Below are 21,848 nucleotides of genomic sequence, written 5' to 3' on the forward strand. Positions count from 1 at the left end.
TTGCTCCCAATCTATTGGCAAACTTTATTCTTCTCACCTCAAGAATGTAGTTGAATCTGTCCCCTTTTCCTCATCTTCCCAGTTTTAGATCTTATCTAAACTACTTTTGTCTCTCTTACTGGACTGCTACAGTGGTCTACAAAGTGCCTTCCCTTCCTCTACTCTTGATTTATTTCAACCCATTTCCCATACAGCACAAAGTGGTCTTAAACTATAAATAGGTCCCTGCTACCCCTGCACTCTAGAAACTGCAGTGGGATTGATAAGATAAATCTCGAAGGCGTCGCATGATCTAGTTCCTCAGGGTACTCCACTCTCCTCTCATGAATTATGCTCCAGCCACTCTGGTCCTTCTTCTACTTCTGTAATGGCATCAAGCCCTTTCCCACCTCTGGGTTCCTGTTCCTCTGCTCCCGCTGTTTCCACCTGGAACACTCTCCCCCAGCCTTCCCTCACTAACTCTGATTCTTCCTCCACTTCCCCAGTTTCCTTGACAAATACCCTCTTCCCCAAACCAGCTTAGGTTCCCCTATTATGTGCTAACCCCTTAGGTCCTGGCATGATCACAGTTTGTAACTATGTATCTACTCATTCAGTATCTTTTTCCTGCATCAGACTGTGAGGTCACTAGGTCATGAATCATATTCGTCATTTCACTGCTGCATCCCCAGTGTCTAGTACAGTGACCGGGGGTATGTTTAGTTTCAATAATACTTCTACAACTTAATGTATAGAAAAGTAAAAAATTAAGCTGGTCTCATAAAGTCTCCAGTTGACTATCCCATTTATTGTTTATAAAAGGTACACAATATTTCATCAAATGACTAAATGCACCTAATTATTTCCTGTTTCCTGAGGAGTGTTACTTAAATTTGCTCTCACAATTAATGCTGCTATAATAGAACTGTTCCCTGAAAAGAAATTCACAGAGGTGGAAATCACAGGGCTATAGCTTCTGAATATTCCCCCTGAACAGGATCATCAATTTTTCTACAAAAGTATTATAACACATGACAGTACCCCCAAAGTGACTGATCCTGAATAATTTAGTCATACTTTTTAAATGCTTATCAAAGAAAACACACCTGCTCTCTGTGAACTCCAGTCCTACAACAAAGTCTCACAGTGCAGGTCATATACTCACTTTACGAGTCACAACAGTATTGACACTAGTTAAGTCTAATTTCTTGTAAGTCCTAGGAACAGTTCCCATTATATTTTATGTGTGGTAAAATTATAATGACACCAGGATGTCTGTCAGGAAGACATATTTATTATGAATATGACATCATAAATCTCATCTAGAGTCAAGGTTTTTAATTGACTCAACTATCAATTCAGAGCAATAAAATGTTCTTTTAACTTGTAACTTGCAGCCAGAAACTCATTGCCTTTACTCAAGTATGCATTATGAAAACTTGAATTAGAAACACTAAATATTGGGGCACCTGGGTTTCTCAGTCGGCTGGGCATCCGACTTCGGCTCAAGTCATGATTTCACGGTTTGTGGGTTCAAGCCCCACGTCTGGCTCTGTGCTGACAGCTCAGGGCCTAGAACCTGCTTTGGATTCCGTGTCACCCTCTCTCTCTGCCCCTCCCTGACTTGTACTCTCTCCTCTCCCTCTCTGTCTCAAAAATAAGTAAACACTGAAAAAAAGGAAACAAATATTTTCAGTAAGCTTTCTTTCCAAAGAAACAATGAATCTTAAAGTCTTCAAAATGCCTTTTTTTCTTTAGAAAAAATATATTAATCTAAAGCGGGAAAACACATAGGACAAAAAATGGATGAAGAGGTAGTGGTTCAGAGCCCACAGCACACTTAAAGCCAGGGGTCAAGGCTCTAGCAAGCAGAATTGTGATTTTATTCTAGAAAGACGTCTGCTTTGGGCCAGGTCTAAATGATGAGTGCTGTAATGGGGTGGGTTTGAATCTGATCTGGTCCAGTTAAGCTTCTGGAAAACTGAGACATTTCCATGTCTGGTGTATTGGGGGGCTCTTTAAAGATGAGCATAACATGGTTCCTGGGTTCCTGTTTTAAACAGGCTTATGTTCATCCCTGGGGCTGCACTCAGCTTTTCAGAGACAATTACTTCATGAATGGAGCTGTTTTTTTTCTTCTTTCCCTTCCATTCTTTGAATAAATAAATAGGCTTTTTCCTCCCAGGGCCTACGGTCCTAGACATTCTAGAGGATATAGAGAAGGTTCAGGCAAGTCTCAAGCCTCAAACGGAATGGATTAGACCTGTGCAAACATATTTGTATGGCGTAAACACACTGCAGCAAGATACAGGTAACTGAGTGGAAGATGCCTCTGGCTGACACAATCAGTGAAGATTTCCAAAAGAAGCATTGCAGACAGCTCAACAAAGAAAGACAGGGTAGGATTCAGGCGTGCAGAGATGAGGCCTGGAGATTGGTATAGGAAAGGGCATCCAGGGCAAAGGAAATGCATTTCACCTTTAAAGTGCTTTTTGTCCTCTCCATATCTTTCTTGGCTGAGTGGCCTAGGACAGTCCTTAAATTTTTTTTTTTTATGTTTATTTATTTTTGAAAGAGAGAGAGCACGTGAGCAGGGGAGGGGAAGAGAGATGGAGACACAGAATCCGAAACAGGCTCCAGGCTCTGGGCTGTCAGCACAGAGTCTGACCCAGGGCTCAAACTCACGGGCCCTGAGATCATGACCTGAGCTGAAGCGGGACACTTAACTGACTAAGACAAGCAGGCGCCCCCGTGCTTCTTAAACTTTGAAGTAGAAATGAATTGCCTGGCAGTCTCGTTAAAAGGCAGATTCTGATTCTCTGGGGTCTGATTTGCCCGGGTAGCCTGGGTAAGCAGGATCTGCATTTCTAACAAGCTCCCAAGTGATGCCCAAGCTGCTGGTCTGAGAAGTGCAATTTATTTATTTTTTTTTTTTTTAATTTTTTTTTTCAACGTTTATTTATTTTTGGGACAGAGAGAGAGCATGAACGGGGGAGGGGCAGAGAGAGGGAGACACAGAATCGGAAACAGGCTCCAGGCTCCGAGCCATCAGCCCAGAGCCCGACGCGGGGCTCGAACTCACGGACCGCGAGATCGTGACCTGGCTGAAGTCGGACGCTTAACCGACTGCGCCACCCAGGCGCCCCTGAGAAGTGCAATTTAAGTAGTAAAGTCCTAGGCTGTGTGTTTCTACAGAAGTCACAGGGCCTCCCGGTGCTGGGCAGGTCCTTTTGGCCTAAAAGAGCTTCTGGAGACAGAGCAGTGGAAGCTTCCCTCACTGTTACCCTCTTGGGAGGGCGAGGGGACCAGCATAAACAGAAGAGAAGGAGCTGTGTGTGTAAGAGAGGAGCCCCCTCCATCTCAGATATGAATGGATTGCATCATTCCCTCCTCTAAATCAGCAGCACAGAAGCTCGGAGAGAGATAGCAGCTCTGTGCCGTCACTGACTTGCTTGTGTCCTGGCAGAATAAAGGACTCTCTGTGAGCTCAAAGCCTAGCAGCTTTTCTGGATCTTGGTGGAGACAGTCATTTTAAACCAAAAACAAGTCTTTCACAAACACTGCTGAAATAAAGGAAGGAGTCATTAGGATGGTTCAGCCTGACAAACTCTGAACTTGATACAACAAACCAGTTTTGAGTGGAGGTGGGGGCCCTGCTACAGCAGAGGGTGATCAAAATAGTCTCGGTGTTTTGGGTTTTTTCCTGCTGGAGACTACTCTTCGAGAGTTTTAATTCATGCAAGGGAAAAGAGAAGAGTCATATTTGGTTGGCTATTTGATCAAAATTCAGAACTAGTCACTGTTGAAATTTATCTGTATAATGTCTTAAACCTTAACTGGGTCCTCACTTAATAAATACAAATGCTGAAATCTTTAAACTATTAATCTACCCCCCCCCCCCCCCACCGACCTTTTCTTTGGAGAGATAGTAATAGGTAGAAACACGAGGACATCTGGACAGGAGAAGGTAAAAAAATTTCAAAGCATTTCCATGTATGTTAAATAGTTGTTGTGAAAATAGGAATGCTATATACTGCACCTGCAGAGATAAAATATGATTGCTTATGGCAGAGGCAGTGCTTCTAAGAAACAGCTCAGGTTGGAAATTGAAAACACATTCTGGGGTTCCCGTTCCCATTTTTCTTGCAGTTACCAAGATGGGTGGTCATGAGATGAAAGTAATATTTATTCAGCACTTGCTGTAGGTCAGGTATTGTGCTGTGTACATGACAGATGTGTTCCTTTTTAATCCACCAATTAAAACCATAAGTAGATGGTAATATGAGACAAGAAATCTAGTATCTAGAGAAGTTGCAGCCTTTGCTCGAGGTTGTATAGCAAGGAGTTGAAACAGAAGTTCAAACCCAGAGGTTCTATCTAAAATAAGATCTGGGGGCGCCTGGGTGGCGCAGTCGGTTGAGCGTCCGACTTCAGCCAGGTCACGATCTCGCGGTCCGTGAGTTCGAGCCCCGCGTCGGGCTCTGGGCTGATGGCTCAGAGCCTGGAGCCTGTTTCCGATTCTGTGTCTCCCTCTCTCTCTGCCCCTCCCCCGTTCATGCTCTGTCTCTCTCTGTCCGAAAAATAAATAAATGTTGAAAAAAAAAATTAAAATAAGATCTGTACCCTCTCTACTATGGCATGCTGCCGAACATCGGCTTGTTTTCTGTTTCTCGCTGAGGACAGTCTGCTTCCTCTTAGAAGCTCTTCTTATTAGATGTTGAGTTATGTCAAAGGCACATGGGTTTAGTGACTGGTTAAACTTAAAGACCTCTAACATCCCTCCCAAACGTTCACATTCCCTTCTACCACAGTGCCTTTGCACATGCTGCTTTTTAAAATCCTGCTTGAAGTTCTCTTTGGTTTTTTTGTTTGTTTATTTTGCACTTAGTAACTATATTACCTTTCTCCTGCATACCTCAGTTTGGTCATTTCTTCAAGAAAGTCTCTCTTTCCTTTGCTCACTATTTCTCTCTCTCTCTCTCTCTCTCTCTCTCTCTCTCATTGTGCTTTACTTTATTGTGCTCCACGTATAATGTGTTTTTTTTACAAATTGAAGGTTTGTGGAAATAGGAAGAGAACTAGAAGTGGAGCTTGAAGATGTGACTGAATTGCTACAATCTCACGATAAAACTTTAACAGATGAGGAGCTGCTTCTTATGGATGAGCAAAGAAAGTGGTTTCTTGAGATGGAACCTACTCCTGGTAAAGATGTTCGTTGCATGATGCCAGCCTCTGGATCAGTTAATTGCTACTTCCATCAATCATGCCCTGACTGGGTAGCTGTGGTTATAGCCCCTCCTACAACTGCTGCATAGTCAATACCCTTCTGCGGCTGAGCAGTTATAACCTAGGCCATATTCTATGCAGGCTGGATGTTTGTCATCTCCTTCCTGGCTGACTTTCTGGAGATGCTGCAAACAGGCATCAGTGTGGAAGGTGGCCAGCTCCTCCATGGAGGCTACTTTAGGCTTACCTATCCTTATTCACTTATGCAGTGCATATGCTTCAATCAAAGAATTGATTGGCCATCCTGGCCTATTTGGGGACATTGGGCAGGGAGTTGCACATCATGACATACCGGAGGCAGCGACTGCCCACCGTCCGCTAGTTCCTCTGGCTCCTCCATCTTCCAACTCTGGCTGTTCCTGAGCCACCACATAGATTGGGCTTTTTTCAGACTCAACCCAGGCTCCGGTTCCTGCTCTTCCTCCCACTATTTCTATTATTTACTTTTTATACTTTAATAGCCCATACCTCTGATTGTGAAAGTTATCACAGATGCAATTTTACACTTATGCATGTGTTCAAAATAACAGATTCTTTCTTTTTAGAGATCAGGTAATCAACTATTTGTCTCCTGTCCCCAATGACTCACCTGAGTGGTGACAGCTGGTAACTGTCATTTGTTGATGGGCTCCTGCTTCTGAGTTAGGCATTGGATGAGGGTGAGGGAAATTGAAGATTTTTAAGACTTGTTTCCCTGTACTCAAGGAACTAACAATCTGATTGGAAATGCATGGCTAATATATATTAATTAGTAAATTAGGGGCAGAGTGTTGTACTGTGGCAACTCAGTTAAAAAAAGGTGGACTTCATTTATAACCTAGCTAGAATCCTTAAAGAGTAAAACCATATACCAATACTAACTGTGTGCAAAACAGAATAGGGTCCCAAGCATAAGTTCCATAAGCCCATTTGAATTCTGCAGGTCTCCCAGATCCCACCTCCTCATGTCACTAGAAGTGACAGGTTGCACTCGTAATTTACAAATGATACATACAGACACTAGCCACAGACCTATCCCTAGCTGGGGGTGATTCCTGATATCGCCAGGGGAGCCATTATGAAAAGCAAAACACTATTGCCAATATTCCAGGGACTATGACCAAAAAAACGACAGTTACATGGATCAACCTAAAAGTTAAGTTGAGACTTCCTGAATTTCTTACCTGAAAGCATATCATCAGAATGAAGAATCTGAAAAGCTGTTAGCGATACACTACGTAGAATTTTTTTTTTAAATACAGACTTTAACTAGTCTCAAAGACATTGATTGATGATGCTATAAGTGATGCTGTTAAAAATAGTTACCATGCACAATTTCCTAGATCAAGGGGTCTTTGTCCGTATCAGTTTGTACCATTTGTTATTTAGACAGCCCTTCCTTCTATAGCTGTAGGCAACCTGGGGCATCTAAATTTGTGGGTGCTTCAGGTTGAGGTTGACACTGGGCAGTAACTCAGTTTTTTTCTCGCACCACTTAATGCTCAGAAAGAGGGCTTTGCCAAGTGGTCTGGTATCCTTAGGACCAGGAGTGAACTGTGTCACCAGAGAAAACTGTTTTCACATTTCCCATTTCTATTCCAGAATATACTAGTAACTTAAAAGCCTGTAATTTGGCATCCAGATGCACTATAAGGCATTTTTCAGTTTTATGATTTCATGATTAGACATCCAGAGAAAAAAAAAACTAACTTCTTACTCTCTTGTGCATGGGATATTTTTGCAACTATATGCAAAAAACTGGTAACAAGGCTTCATGGAGAGGGGAGCTTTCTCTTTCCTGCAACTTTTGGACTAAACTTTTTAATATCATGTGTTATTTACTACTAGTAGTGAAAATAACTTAAAAAACAAATACACTTAATTTAAAATTTAAGCAGTGCAAGTACGTTTTACTTGTAAAAGTACAGAGCCCCTCCCTCTAGAAATGTTTACATGCTGTTCTCGTTCTTCTTTACAATTTTACCATTATTGTGATTTGTTTTAGAAATAATGATTCTTAGGATCTGTGGAGGAAAGGACAGAGATACAGAAGATTTGGATGATGTAAATTGCTATATACTCCGCAAATATGTGTAACCACTGGGTATGTGATAAGTCTGGGGCTTGGTACTTCCTCCTTTCCATAACTTCTCCAAGGCTTCTTGTGTAAACACCCAAGCATTTTTTTTTTCTTTGAGAGTTCTGCAAGCTTAAAATGCTTTTCATAGACTAGTGGTGGTTTGTTCCTCAAGAATGCAATGACCAATGTGCTCACCTGCCGCGACAGTGATCCAGGACACGGAGGTAAGTCCCAGGTGTCTGTTGAGGCAAAGACTGCCTTGATAACCTGCAGAGGAGACAAGAGGGTAGCCTTACAGAGGGCGGGAGTCATTTTGAGTAGCTGGCAATAGAAACTCCTACAGAGATAGCTTAATTCACAAAATTGTGGAATTGCCCAAAAGCTGATTCCAAAGATTTGTCAACAGAATCCTGCACAGGCTAAAAGAGCTTTGTTAAATCAAAGAAAGTTCCTACTTAAGACAAGTCTTGTAAAGCCGTAGAACTTGTTTGGTTAAATTCTATTTCGTATAGGTATGAAGATAAGAAGAATGCCTTATATTTGCTTAAACCTTGGTTTTCTCTTGGTTTTCAAAGCCCTTAGGCATACCTTATTTCTCTGAACCCTCACAAAAACACTATGAGAACTGTCTGGCAATTTCACACATGATGAAAAGGCAGCTTAGAAGTGGAGCCTCTGGTCAATAGAAGCCTGGTAGGAAATGGCTGAGGTTTAGACCAGGACCTGGGAGCCCTACCTGAGGGCACTCCTCTAGGCCCACCACACACCTCTCCAGTTATAAGCAGAGCACGTGTGGCTTTGTTAGGGAAATCCATCTGATTTTCCTAAGATCACAACAGTGAATGTGCCCTAGGTATCCCCAATTCTCCCTTCTTCCCCTGCAAACCGCCTTCCTAGGTCTGTAGCCAGCCCATCTTCCTAGGGTTGGGTTTGGATTACTCCCCCAGCATCTTTGCTAGCAAGTGAATAAAGTTCAGGCTCCACAAACTGGCCGTCAAGTGCTCTGCCTTTAGCCCCCATCCATCACTTCAATCCCCTTTCCCATTTTGGTATGCTATTTCTTGCCCCTTACACTCTACCCAAGCAGACCAGTGAACCACCACTTAGCACCCCAGCAGGGCACAGGCTAGGGTGAGGTGTGCTGCAAAACTTATGGGGATGTCACCGAACTCAGGAACCAAGATAAATAGTGTGATGCAATCTTTTAAAAATTAGTGCAAACTGCTAGGAATTTATCCAAGGGACACAGGAGTACTGATGCATAGGGGCACTTGTACCCCAATGTTCATAGCAGCACTCTCAACAATAGCCAAATTATGGAAAGAGCCTAAATGCCCATCAACTGATGAATGGATAAAGAAATTGTGGTTTATATACACAATGGAATACTACGTGGCAATGAGAAAAAATGAAATATGGCCTTTTGTAGCAACGTGGATGGAACTGGAGAGTGTGATGCTAAGTGAAATAAGCCATACAGAGAAAGACAGATACCATATGGTTTCACTCTTATGTGGATCCTGAGAAACTTAACAGGAACCCATGGGGGAGGGGAAGGAAAAAAAAAAAAAAAAAGAGGTTAGAGTGGGAGAGAGCCAAAGCATAAGAGACTGTTAAAAACTGAGAACAAACTGAGGGTTGATGGGGGGTGGGAGGGAGGAGAGGGTGGGTGATGGGTATTGAGGAGGGCACCTTTTGGGATGAGCACTGGGTGTTGTATGGAAACCAATCTGACAATAAATTTCATATATTAAAAAAAATAAAAAATAAAAAATAAATAAAAAAATAAAAATAAAAATTAGTGCAAAAAAAATGCATGATGAAAAATATTAAAATTTAAAATAAAGACTGGGTCAGCTTTACTGGTTTTTCCTTTTTCTTCAGACTCCAAAATGCCTCTTCAGGGCACTGCTACTGATCCTGCATTGACTTCCCCCTGAGTACTTATATCAATGATGTTTCACAAAATTTGTTCTCATTACCCCTTTCCACACCAGTAACTTATCTTCTTGAATGCCCCAGCATTTATCTGTAGCCCTCTTTTGTCTGGACAACCCATTTCCCTTAGTAACTGGTAGTACTTTGGTGGCCATCTGAATCATCTTGAATCCTTTCCAGTGCCTTCCTAAACCACAGTGGGCACTCAGCACCTCTTTGCTAGAAAGAAAGAAAGAAAAGAAAGAAAGAAAGAAAGAAAGAAAGAAAGAAAGAAAGAAAGAAAGAAAGAAAGAAGAAAGAAAGAAAGAAAGAAAGAAAGAAAGAAAGAAAGAAAGAAAGAAAGAAAGAAAATGCAGCAATCACAATCCTCAAATTAGCTCTCTCAGGCTGAGCAGGGAAGGAACCCAGATATATTTCGTTTGGTCCAGTGTTGTTAAAAAAAAAATTGCACTTGTATCAGTGATGTAAAAATCAGGATGTTATACATGAAAAAAAATCTAAATCTTTGTCATTTCTTGAAAAATCAGAAAATCTAGCAAAGGTAGGCCCGAATTGTTCCATGACAGCACTGGGCGTTTAGAACTTCTCTGCCTCCTGGCTGGGTCACTTATTTGCATTACCTGCCATGCCCCGTTAGCTCTTTGAGTTTGGACCTTAGGCTTGAGTGCACTGGATAAAACACATCTGCTGGATCCACTCCTTCTCTCCTGGATAATAAATGCTTCCTTGTCCTTTCCAGTAGAGTCTTGCAGAGAGGCTCACGGAAGCCGCTTACCTTTCCAGCCCACAAACTTCTCACAACCCGTGAAACTTGCGCTGCCCTCCGCACCCTGTTTTTCCCCAGCCCTCTGCTCCAGGGCCCCCTCTCCTGCGCTGGCCCATCCTTCCCTCCTCCAGCCCCACACCCCGCGGTCGGGAGCCCGGGGCGGGTCTCCGGGCCACCACCGCAGCTCTCTGCCCCGGGCCAGGGCGCTCGGGCTCGCCCACGGCGGCACTGGGCATGCTCAGAGGCGGCCGCGGGGGCAGGTTTGCTTCGCAGGCGCTCGCACTCGGCGGCGGGCGGGCGCGCGGCTGCAGCTGTAGCTCCAGCGCCAGGAGTTGGAGTTGCCGGGAGTTTCCCCCCCCTCCCCACCCCGCCTCCCTCTTGGCGCGCGGCAGCGGGAGCCGGCGCGGGAGCCGCGAGCGGCGCCGAGCCAGCACCCGGGCCGGCGGAGCCTTGTCCGGAGCCCGGAACCCCGCGCGGGGCAGCCCCCGGGGAGGAGCCTCGCCGGCTGGGACGCGTGCCACTCACTGGCACTGCCGGCGCTCGAGCCCGGCTGCAAGGTAGGGCCGGGTCGTGGGGCGCCGGGCGGGCGAGGCAGAGGCCAGGGAGGGGGTGGTGGGGGGGAGATGCGGCTGCTGCGGCCGCGGCGGTCAGGGCGCCCGGCGCTCGGTACAATGCGGGCGGTCAGGGCAGGGACCCCACTGCGGGGCCGGAGGAGTAGGCAGGCGCCCAGAGAGATGCTTTCAAGTTGGCGGGCGGCGGGAGTGGGGGCTTTGCGCCCCGGCGCAGCTGCTGTGAGCGCAGACAGGGACTCGGTCCTTGGTTTTCCCCAAACCTGGGACCCGGTGTGCGGGTAGGTTTGGGCAAGCCGCGGAGCGGAGCAGTTTCCTCCGAGAAAGTTGAGGATGGAGCCCTTCTTTCGGCACTGTCCCCGCGGTAGGACGAGTCCCGAGGGTGCCGCCCCGAGGCCCCAATGTGGAGGAGCCGAGTGGGTCGCTGCTCCCCTGGGCTGAGTTCCTCCACCCCTGGCTGAAATCTGCGAATCACCCGATCTTCGCTTCTCTGGCGTCTTCTAGGAAAACCATTCATGCCAAAACTGAGGTAGGCGTCTGAGCGGCACGGCTCCCTGCCTCCAGGGCTTGTTGCCGGGCTCTGCCCCTTCCCCAACCTCCGACGTGGCGAAGGGCTCCCCGTTCCGAGTTCGCGCTGGTAGCGCGCGCCGGGGCAACATGGGGCAACGTGGCTGGGGTAGGTGGATGATAGAGTTTTTCCTCCAGCCTTTCCTCAGGTTTACAGCACCCCACCAATCCTACCCTGTTCATCTTCGCAGAGGACAGGACTTGAAAGGAAGGGCCAGGTGGAGAATTTGAGTTGACATTCTGAACCTTAGGAGAGGGTGCCTGGATCGCATCTGCCTTGGGCTCTGGCCCCAGGACTTCATAAGGAATTCTCTCCTTTCTTATTCTTCCCCAGGGACTGGGTGGCAAAGAATAGGGCCAGTGGGTCTACCAGGACGCCCGCCTCGTTCCTCGGGCTCCTAAGATAGATTTGCAGGCCACCCCAGGACCCTGAAACTGGCATTGTGCAGATTGCCAGTGTGGAGGATGCTGCTGCTTTCTCCTGGCTCCACTTTTTTCACTTCTTGTTTTGAGTTTTGGGGTTTTGCCTGCACACGAGTCAGAGCTGCGCTGTCATAACCCCGGGTGGTGTGTGTTGGGGGGGGGGGGGGGTGTGGAGAGTGGCGGTAGAGAAGCTTCAGCCAGGCAGTGAGCGGCTGTTTGCCTCAGAGGCTCCTAGTGGGAGTTGGTCCAGAAATGATTATGCAGGCTAGAAATATGCCTCTCTCTCTCTCTCTCTCTCTCTCTCTCTCTCTCTCTCTCTCTCTCTCTCTCTTGGCTGAACACCTTGGCTGTTGGGTTTGTGTGTTAAGTTCTTAAAGGGGCACCCACACATCGCTCAAGTGCCATGTTGTGGGGGCTGATCGTTTTTCTGCTGCACGTTTGTTTTTTCTTTGCTGTTTCCTCAGGGTGAATCTGCTTTGGGGCAGATTTCCAGCTGTGGGAATCACATGGTGTGGGTACACAGGTTCTAGAGTCAGATCTGAGGTCAAGTTTTAGCTTTACAGCTGATGATGGTGCGGATAGACAAATAGCCACTCTGAGCTTGTTTCCTCTAGTGTCAGATGGAGACACTGAGTGACCTCTGTCTCCTTTCATTGCAGGGTTGTTGTGAGACTTGGATAAGATAATAGAAATGAAAGTTCTGAGAAAACTTGGAAGCACCTTTCATGTCCTATTGTGGCTACGCTCTTTACTCAGTGTTTCTGAATTAACTAATTCTTTCCATTTTAACAGGACACCTAAGCTTTCTGCCCTCTACCCATTCCTCACCAAGAGGTTTAGTTGCTCAGGCCTTTGAAAGTAGCTGTTTATCTTTTTTCTTTGTATTGTTTCCCTAAAATCCACCTCTCTTGATTTTAAGGGTTGAGGCTCTAGTCCTCATATTTATTTGAGGGAAGCAGCATGGTGTAGATTAGGAGATCTCCAGGGTTGCCTTATCAATGTTCAGAGTCCTGGCCCCCCACATTGGCTTGTCAGCAAGACCCCTGTTAGACAAATACAGTTGATGAGTCAGCAGACCCTGGGCTGGAGCTCTGCCTTGGCCTCTAAGTGACCTTGAACTAAAGACTCAACCTTTCATCAGTCTATGAGGTTAAGAGCCAATAATCATCAGACAGGAACAGGTGGGATTTCCTCTCACTCACTTAATAAGGGCTTGATCAGGCTCCTGAGCCCCCCACGTGCTGCATCTTTCCTAATCCTGGGACAGAAGTTCTCCAGCATGAGCACTGAAGTCAACTGGAGGGCTTGTTAGGGGCACCTGGCTGGCTCAGCCAGTGGAGTATGAAGACTCTTGATCTTGGGGTTGTGAGTTCAGGCCCCACGTTGGGTCTAGAGATTACTTAAAAAAATAAAAATCTTAAAACAAACAAACAAACAAAACACAAAGATTGCTGGGCTGCACTGCTTAGAGTATCTGATTCTCTAGGTCTAGGGTTGAGGGAAGGGGGTCCAAGAATTTGCATCACCAGCTAGTTCCCGATGATGCCAATGCTGCTCGTCCGGATCCCACGCCAATAGAATCACTGACATACTAGGTAAGAGACAGTAAGAGAGAGGTGAGGTTTGTTCTAAAATAGCATTATTTTAATACCACACGTACAGAGATAGGGTGCTTTAGGAACTTGCCTGAAGCAGTTTATATTTCCAATACCTGTGCCACTTACCATTGTCCAGTTTTAATAATTCTGATTGCTCTTCATTTTTTTTAAGTTTATTTATTTATTTTGACAGAGAGAAAAAGCACAAGTGGGGGAGGGGCAGAGAAAGAGGGAGAGAGAGGGAATCCCAAGCAGGTTCCTTATTGTCAGCACAGATCCGTACACAGGGCTCAATCTCACAAACCGTGAGATCATGACCTGAGCCTCCATCAAGAGTCAGAAGCTTAAGGGACTGGGCCACCCAGGCGTGCCGCAACCCCTCCCCGATTGCTCTTTCAATGAGTGGATTTTACACAAAAAAGGTGGGATTCCCCCTTCTTTTCACACTGTGTAATACTCAGGTTTCTAGGTCACTCTTGAGTAGACTGAGATCTGTGACCTTGATATTGATAAATCTAGCAACTACCCTATTCCTTTCCTAGGGGATCTCAGACATTTTTGCAGAGGAGTTGCATAAAGTTATGGCAGCTTGAACCTTAAGACTGGAGAACAGGTTGAATTGCCATAAGCAAATTTTAATAAAACTGACAATGTGGTGCCTTCTCTGAATGGACAGCGTACCCAGGACAGGAGGCAGGGGGAGGTGAAGGATACTCCCTGACAGAAGTTCTGTGGTGGTCAGACCTGGCAAAGGTCTTCCATTCCTTCTGTCAAATGGTGGTGTTGGCAGTGACCGAGATCCTCTCTCACTCTGTGGGGGAGGAAGGCCAACTTGTACGGGAAGCCGTGCTGTATCAGTGCCTCTCTGTGTCCTTTCACTGATAATCAAGCACTGCTTGGGCACAGCCCAATCTTAAGTTCTTCTCCTTGTCCCCCAAGCTAGGGTGTTGGGGTGAGAGCTCACCAGGACTAGTAGTGGCCTTGAACTTCAGCTGCTTTGTATCAGAGAGGCCTTGGGAGAGAGCCTGCGTGAGTCAGGAGGGCGCCTGAGATGCCATCCTAGAGAAAGAATAAGGTCATGTAGCACCCAAACCACTCGGCGTAAGAGGAGGTCAGCACTTGAACACATTCTCGTGTTGCTGTGCCAGATGGAAGCCAGCCTGACCATCGTGCTTTATCTTAGCTTTCCATTTGTGCTTTGTTTTAGTTTTAAAATGATTAGCACTAAAGAGACCTATCAGTAAAATCAGAAACCTATTCAAAAACTCAAGTGTACCATTTAGTGTTTTAGTAGATAAAACCGCAAGGCCCATGCCTGTCTTCCTGATGGTAATCAACCCTCAGTGAAGGAACCACCTTCCGGTTGTAATTCTTAAGATTCACTCACTCATTTAAATAGTTTCTCCTACTTAACATGAGTAGGGAACGTTTCTATTTTAAAATTCTTTCCCATAACTTGATGTTTATATTTTGGGTGTTACCCCTACTTTTCACTGCTAGAATTTTTTCCAGTGTGGGGGAGGCTTCTTTCCTTATCACCGTCGTTAGCTTTTCTTAGTGCGTGACCGCTTGGTATCTTCATTCCCTTGGATAAGTCTGTTGTGAGACATTTGTGATACTTTCTTTCTCTTTGATCCTTGGGGCTGTTGGTCCTGGGTCATAGAGAATCACAGCCCATTCCTGAACACTGTTCCCCACCACCTTCCTAGAGCCTGCTTCAACTAAAACTCGGGTTGTAGGGCACTAGCTCGATTCTAAGATGCATTGGATCCGCACCCCCCCACCCCCGCCCTGCCACCGGGCTGTTCATCATTTTCCAAATTCAGAAATCTGGATGGGTCTTCAAAGTTATGAACACCTTTAATATATGGTTTTCTTTTCTGTTTTTCTATAAACTGACGTGCAAATAGAGCAACTTCCAATTGACAACATTCTAAAACAAAACAAATTTGGTTCCTTACGCCAGTAGAAAATAGTTTCTACCCCGTGCTGTCCAGCTGATAGAATTAAGTAGCAATTGAATTAGTTCAGCAGTTTCCAGAGTACTTCCTCAGAAGAGTCAAAAGAATGCTATCAGGGAGGCGTTAATAGGTGTGCTCTTGAAAAGGGCAGATCAATTTGGAAGCTCTGCCTGTTATTTTTCCCTCTTAGAGATTCCCACCATGTACATCATCATATCAAAGTCTCTCAGAAGTACTAGAGTTAACAGTCCCAACAATTGTGTTTATTCAATTAAACGCTTCCCAGAACACATTTTTGAGGTTATGTGTGGATCTTCTAGTATTCCATTACCAAATGAGCACATTCCCTCAATTGTGATATGTTATTTAACATCAACTATGGATGGAGTGGTTTCATCTAGTATATAGGGGCATTCACTGAGCATGAATATTCATTGATTAATGGCTCTATATGTGATTACTGTTTTTTTTATTTCAGGGTGAAGAGAAGCCATTGTAAGCTATGGTGGCTAGGAAAATCTCCATGGAGGGGATAGACTGAAAATATAAATGATGGGTGGTTGTACTTTTGTAGAGGAGAGAAGGGCATTGTAGGTTGGTGGCATAATGTGGTGGTGGTCAAAGAACCTGTTCTTTCTGGATTCTGTGAATTCACTATAGTAGCCATGAGTTCTGGTGACCACGGGCGAGCTGCTTGTAGATAAAGAGGAGGGGAGGCACGATATTCTGGTTGAATACATGGGATATCAAGAGAGAAAGTATTTCTAGGCCTTTCGAGGAAAGTCGGTCCAAGTACGGAGGGAAGTCCAGCTAAAGAGTCTTGGGTATTTGGGAGATGAGCTTTCCAGGAAGAGGGGTTGTGACTGGAGTTTCAGAAAAGAGCACAAAGAAAGAACTCTTACAGTTCAACAGTAAAAAGGCAACCCAATTTTAAAATGGACAAAGACTTCAAATAGACAGCTCTTCAAAGAAGATACACAGATGGTCAATGAGCAAATGAAAAGGTGCTCAACACCATTTAGTCATTGGGGAAATACATCAAAACCACAATGAGATACCACCTCACACCCATCAGGATGGCTGTGATCAAAAAGACATGTAATAACTGTTGGTGAGGATGTGGAGAAATCGGAACTTTCCTATATTACGTTGGTGGTGGGAATGTAAAATAGCACAGCCACTTTGGAAAACAGGTGGTTCCTCAAAATGTTAGACATAGACGTACCTCATGACCAGTTTCACTCCTAGGTATATACCCCAGAGAACAGAAAATGTGTTCACACAAACATTTGTACACAGATGTTCACAATAGCAGGACTCGTAATAGCCAAAAAGTGGAAACAACCCAAATGTCCACCAGTGGATCAATGGATAAACTGTGGTGTATCCATACAATGGAATACTGTTCAGCCATGAAAAGGAATGAAGTTTGATTCATGCTACACGGATGAATCTTGAAAACATGCTATATGAAAGAGGCCAGACACCAAAGGCCACATGTGTATGATCCCATTTATATGAAATGTCCAGAATAGGTGAATCTATAGTGTCAGAAGGTACATTGCTGGTTGCCAGGAGCTGGGGGGAGGGAGGAGGGGAATAACTCTTGATGTTATTCCTTTGATGTTATCCCAAAAGCCTTCCTTTTGGGGTGCTGAAAACATTCTGGAATTAGAGAATGGTGATGATTATACAACTTTGTGAATAGTCTAACAACTGTTGAATTGTACACTCCAAAAGGGTTAATTGTATGGTGTATAAATTATGTCACAAAAAAAAAAAAAAAAAAAGTAGCAAGAAGGCTCCTGGCTGGAGCTAAAGGAGAAAAATGAGAAAAAAAGTGGTGAGAGAGATCTAGGAATCGGGTATTCGTTTCAGGCCAGATTTTCTCTGTGGGGGGAAAATATCTAGATAATTCCTTCATCCTTGCTTGTCTTTGGGTCTTCTAGGATTTTCCTGTTGCTCTTTGTTGCAAAAGTCCTTTCCCTGAATTAAAAGCGTTTTGTGCCAACTTGCTCCCTGAGTCAGTGGGATGGTTTTTTGTGGCAGATGTGCCTTGTGATCTTCAGAGTGGAGAATGTTCCTGGACTTCCCTCCAGAGGCGAATTCCATATTTAGGCTTCCTGGTTGCGAACCACCAAAGGGTGATAGGTTGTGCTGACTTGGCAGTTAATCTTTAGGTTCTCCCTTAAGATTTGACCGTAGTGTCCTCTTCCAGTTTGTCTGTGGAGCTCTGTCAAGACTTCCCCTTTAAAAAAAAAAAAAAAAAATCTCTGTATTAAGCAGGGTTTAGGTGCCACTGCTGGCACCACACCAGCATCAAAGTGTTTGGACCCCAAAGTCATAATACTAAATGAGCCTTTAATGTCACCGAGGCGAGGCTGCCATCCCCTTGATAGAGATGTTTCTCCTCTCTTTAGTGGTGAGATGTAGCTGGGCTTCTCAGACTCGCGGGCAGCAGCACTGGGGATCTCGTTAAGGTGCCGAATTTGATTCAGCAGGCCTGGGTTGGGGCCTGAGATCCTGCTGCTTTAACAAGCTCCCCGTTGATGTGGTTGCTGCTGGTCCACGGACCGCTCTGAGTAGAAGCTGATGCAGCGTGGAGCAGGTGGCTTTGGACTAGGACAGAGCTGAACAGGAGCTGTGGCAGAGCCACCAATTTGCTCAGGGAACTTGGGGGCAAGGTAAGTAACATGGGAGAGACAACTTTCTTTATTATTTTTTTTAATCTATATTCAAGTTAATATACAGTATAGTCGTGGCTTCAAGAGTAGAGCCCTGTGATTGCTTTCTGACATATGACAATGCTCATCCCCAAAAGTGCCCTCTTTAATGCCTGTCACCCATTTAATACCCACCCCCACTCCAGCAGCCTTCAGTTTGTTCTCTGTATTTAAGAGTCTCTTATGGTTTCTTCCCTCTCTTGTTTTTATCTTATTTTTGCTTCCCTTCCCCTATGTTCATCTGTTGAGTTTCTCAAATTACACATATGAGTGAAATCATATGCTATCTTTCCCTGATTTGTTTTGCTCAGCATAATACACTCAAGTTCCAACCACATTGTTGCAAATGGCAAGATTTCATTCTTTTTCATCTCCAAGTGGTATTCCATTGTGTGTGTATGACATCTTCTTTATCCATTCATCAGTTGATGGACATTGGGACTCTTTCCATAATTTGAGCCACAGCTTTCTTATCCGTCAGATCAGAGTAAGACCTAGCGCATAGAAAAGTACGCACCACAATGTGCCTGGAATGTCACATATTTGCCTTTTCCTTCCCTCAAGGGCTGAGAATTCCACAATTAAGACTAAAGGAAAAATATATATGGAAGAAAGCCAAGGGCTTCACAGAGTGTTTGATTTGTGTGGATGGAATGGAGAGAGGATATAGGGGACAAGGTATGAATCCTAGTCCTCGGGGCAACATTAATTTGCTTATTGGTCTTCAAATGAGTATAACTTTGGTAAAGTCACTGTGCTAGTCTCACCTGAATCCGGATAACTTTTAGTCAAGGTGTTGGGCCTTTACTCAGCTCTCATGGAGTTGATTTCTTTTTGACCAGAAGATCATCCCTCAACTGCTCTGTGGGTGCTCCCATTCCTTAGTATGGTGGTCTCTTCCCATCCTTGCCTAGCTGCCTTCCCCCCTGACTTAGTGACGTTTATCTCATGCCGATGAGAGGAAATGGCGCTCAAACGTAAACCATTGAGTTTCGTGAGCAGCACGAGTGAAAGTTTCTGGGGATGAGGGTGAAAAATGTTTACTTCGTTGACTTGAGAAAACCTAGGTGTTTCATTAATTTGCCTAAACTCTGGGCAGGTTGGATTGAATTGGATGAATGGGTAACAACCGAAGAGGAAGAATTGGGAACTAAATCTTGGCACTGGCTGTAATTTTCCTACCGGAAGCCTGTATTACTGGGCCTCACTGGGCCTCAGTTTCCTCTGTGTTATTAGGGACTGGCCTGGCTCATGGGGCTGGCTTTTGAGGCTGGCATGCACAGCACCTGGGAGGGCATTCTGATCTCTAAGAGGACTCACCTCCGTGAAGTATGCCCTGTGACTCCCCAGTGCTGGCTTAGGTAATGGCGTCTGCATAGGGTCACACAAGGTGAGTTGTGGTTTGTTAACAGTTCGTTCTGTTTCTGTCTTCTTTATCATCATTTGAAGTGAGAGGAAACAAGAGAATGTGTTTACGTTTCAATTAAGTTGACAGATCCTTCTCACTTTCTACAGGGAAAAAATTCACACAAACAGTTCCTACGGTTTTAACAAAACCCCAAGTGCAGTAAATCAAACTAGTTTCTAAGACCTCACAGCCTGAAATTCATTGCTTTCCTGAGGATGGTAATTTCACCCCATGAGGCCCTGTTTTCCCACCTTGTTTGACTGTTTTGTGGATTGCCACGTGTGGATATTTCATGCCTGATTTTGAAGAAAATGAGATTGTTCACTTTGTTATAGCGCTAGGGCTGAACATTTAAACTGATGTTGCATCAATATCAAATAATCAAAGGCAAGGTATTCAGGCTGCAGCTGAATACACTAGGTCTCACTGCACTTACTGTCCTTCTGAAAGGTGGAGGTGGAGTGTCACTGGAATTGGGAAAGATCTGATTTCTGAGGCGAGCGAATGTGTGTGCTCTAATCTGGTTGCCTCTCCTGACCACTGTTGGTAAGGAAAATTGGTCAGAGAGGTTATGCCTCAGTGATCTCTTTGTTTTTAGACCGCCTGGCAATGTGTTGCTTCACACAGTCTCAGATGAAAGCCAGCAGTATCTAGTGGTTGAGAAGTTAATATTATTCTTGAAGAATTTAATCTACCCTATCATTAAGTCGCAATAAGGAAGCTGTCCTGCTAAGGAGGAGCTAGGTATATGAAGCTGGGTGTTTCTGAAGTAAGGCCTTTTAAAATTAAATCCTTATGCAACTACTGTATAACAAAAGTTATTAAAAGAAAAGAAAAACTACCCTAAAGGTAGAAATTCGGTGCTTATAAAAAGAGCTCAATGCTCATAAAATGGGCATATTTCCAAATTCATCCACATTGTCAACCACACAGTCACTGGTCTGTCTAGTAGCTGATTTTTAAAAATGGGACAGGGAATTCTGAACTCAGACACCCTATTTTGGAACAGCCCTTGCGCTCAAGATCCCAACGGCTGGGATCTTCATTTTCATATCCCCGAGGCCTAGCATGTCTGGCATATAGGAGAGAATCAATAAAAATATACTGAGCTGGACAGCTGCTTTCTCCTGGGATTCCCTTCCACTGTCTAGTCCCTTAGTTTTTCTGTCAGTATATTATTTTTACTGTTAAATATTTCCCTAGAGATTATTATATGCTAACATAGTACATAGGTTCTAAGCACTTCATTGATACTGATTCCTTTTGTCTGCACGACCCTCAGAGGTAGGTACTGTTGTATATTTATCCCTACTTTACAGTTGAAGAGTGTGTATCATTTCCAAAAGTGACCTGAAAAGCGCCGTGTTTAAGATGGAAAGCTCATTACAGAGCAGCTCGTGATACGGCTGTGCAAATGAAAAGTGTAATAACTCACGTTGGCATGGAAATTTCATAAAGAACCTATGCTGCTGGCCCCTAAAACTCTTGAAAGTAACCCCCCAGAGCTCCTCAAAATCTCCCGAACTCTCCTCAGTTTCTCCCGCTTTCCAGCTGCATCCACCATGTATGTGGTCACGTCCTGCCGGCATATGGTCTACAAAGTGCTCTCACAGGATCTCATCTTTTTCTAGATGACAGCAGTGAGGCCTGGAGAGTCAAACTCCTTCTGAGGCACAGGATCGCCTGGGTTGGCTGGGAGCAGGACCCCGTGCCTCTTGCTCTTCACACTAGGCCTGAGTGCTTACATAAATTTATGCTAAGGGACAGTTGAATTGGTTTGCCCTGTGTGGCTTTGCACGGGAGGAGGCAAATAGATGGGTTTGAAGTGTAACATACACACAGAAACAAGCACTAATTACGTGGGTACCATTAAGGGAACTCACTCTATGAACATATCCATTTAGTCTTAGTACAGGTCAAGAATGAGAGAGCGCCACCAGCACCCCAGAATCTCTCCTTGTGCCAGATGGTTCTGTCCGCCTCCATGGTAGCCACTCTCCTGACTTCTAGTACTATGGATCACTTTTGCCTCCTTTTGAGTTTTATATGAATACAGTCATTCTTCTGTATTCTTTTGTGTCTGACTTCTTTCTCTCAGTATTGTGAGGTTCAGCCATATTGCTCATGTAGCGTAAGCTGGATTGTATTCTGTTGTATTAATATACCACAATTACTAATTATGGACATTTCAGTTGTTTCCCATTTGGGGGTTGTTATAAATCATGCTGCTGTGGGCATACATGTGTATATGTCTTTGGTGCACATAGGTATGTATTTCTGGAGTGTGCATGTGGGTATAATTGCCAGGCCTTATGATAGGAGTATGTTTAGCTTTAGTAGATACAGCCAGGCAGTTTTCCAGTATGCCAGTCAATTTATAGTCCCATCTGGTGTGAATGAAGAGTCCCCTTTCTCTATTTTCTTGCCAGTACTGAGTTTGATAAGTCATTTTAAATTTAGCTCTTCAGATGTTTGTGTAGGGGGTCTCTACTTATGGTTTAAATTCATATCTCTCTCGGGCACCTAGGTGGCTCAGTCGGTTAAGCAGCCGTCTTCGGCTGAGGTCATGAT

The 21,848-nt window shown here is 44.7% G+C and overlaps 2 protein-coding genes and 1 pseudogene across 3 annotated transcripts in view; 1 reads left to right on the forward strand and 2 right to left on the reverse strand.

The window, feature by feature from the left end:
• Positions 1-5,111: 5,111 nt before the first annotated feature.
• Positions 5,112-5,620, reverse strand: LOC112855711 (histone deacetylase 8-like; annotated as a pseudogene).
• Positions 5,621-6,675: 1,055 nt separating this feature from the next.
• LOC147580059 (uncharacterized) lies at positions 6,676-11,114 on the reverse strand. The gene is made up of 3 exons (XM_086708534.1): positions 10,736-11,114; positions 9,883-10,690; positions 6,676-7,591 (listed from the first exon to the last, which is right to left on the reverse strand). The coding sequence occupies exons 1-3, from the start codon at positions 11,112-11,114 to the stop codon at positions 7,516-7,518; spliced, it is 1,263 nt and encodes a 420-aa protein (XP_086564660.1). The 3' UTR covers positions 6,676-7,515.
• The window catches only part of STXBP6 (syntaxin binding protein 6), a 252,422-nt gene continuing 240,854 nt past the window's right edge, over positions 10,281-21,848 (forward strand). The window contains exon 1 of one of the 2 annotated variants that reach the window (XM_025919783.2): positions 10,281-10,585. The gene's annotated coding sequence lies outside the window, so the exon portion shown is untranslated. Of the gene's footprint in view, positions 10,586-10,966; positions 11,127-21,848 lie in introns of those variants that run through there. The other variant, XM_086710020.1, reaches the window with a different exon arrangement.

This window comes from Puma concolor, chromosome B3 (assembly GCF_028749965.1).
Source record: "Puma concolor isolate L17-30 chromosome B3, mPumCon1.1.hap2, whole genome shotgun sequence".
NCBI classification, from domain to species: domain Eukaryota; kingdom Metazoa; phylum Chordata; class Mammalia; order Carnivora; family Felidae; genus Puma; species Puma concolor.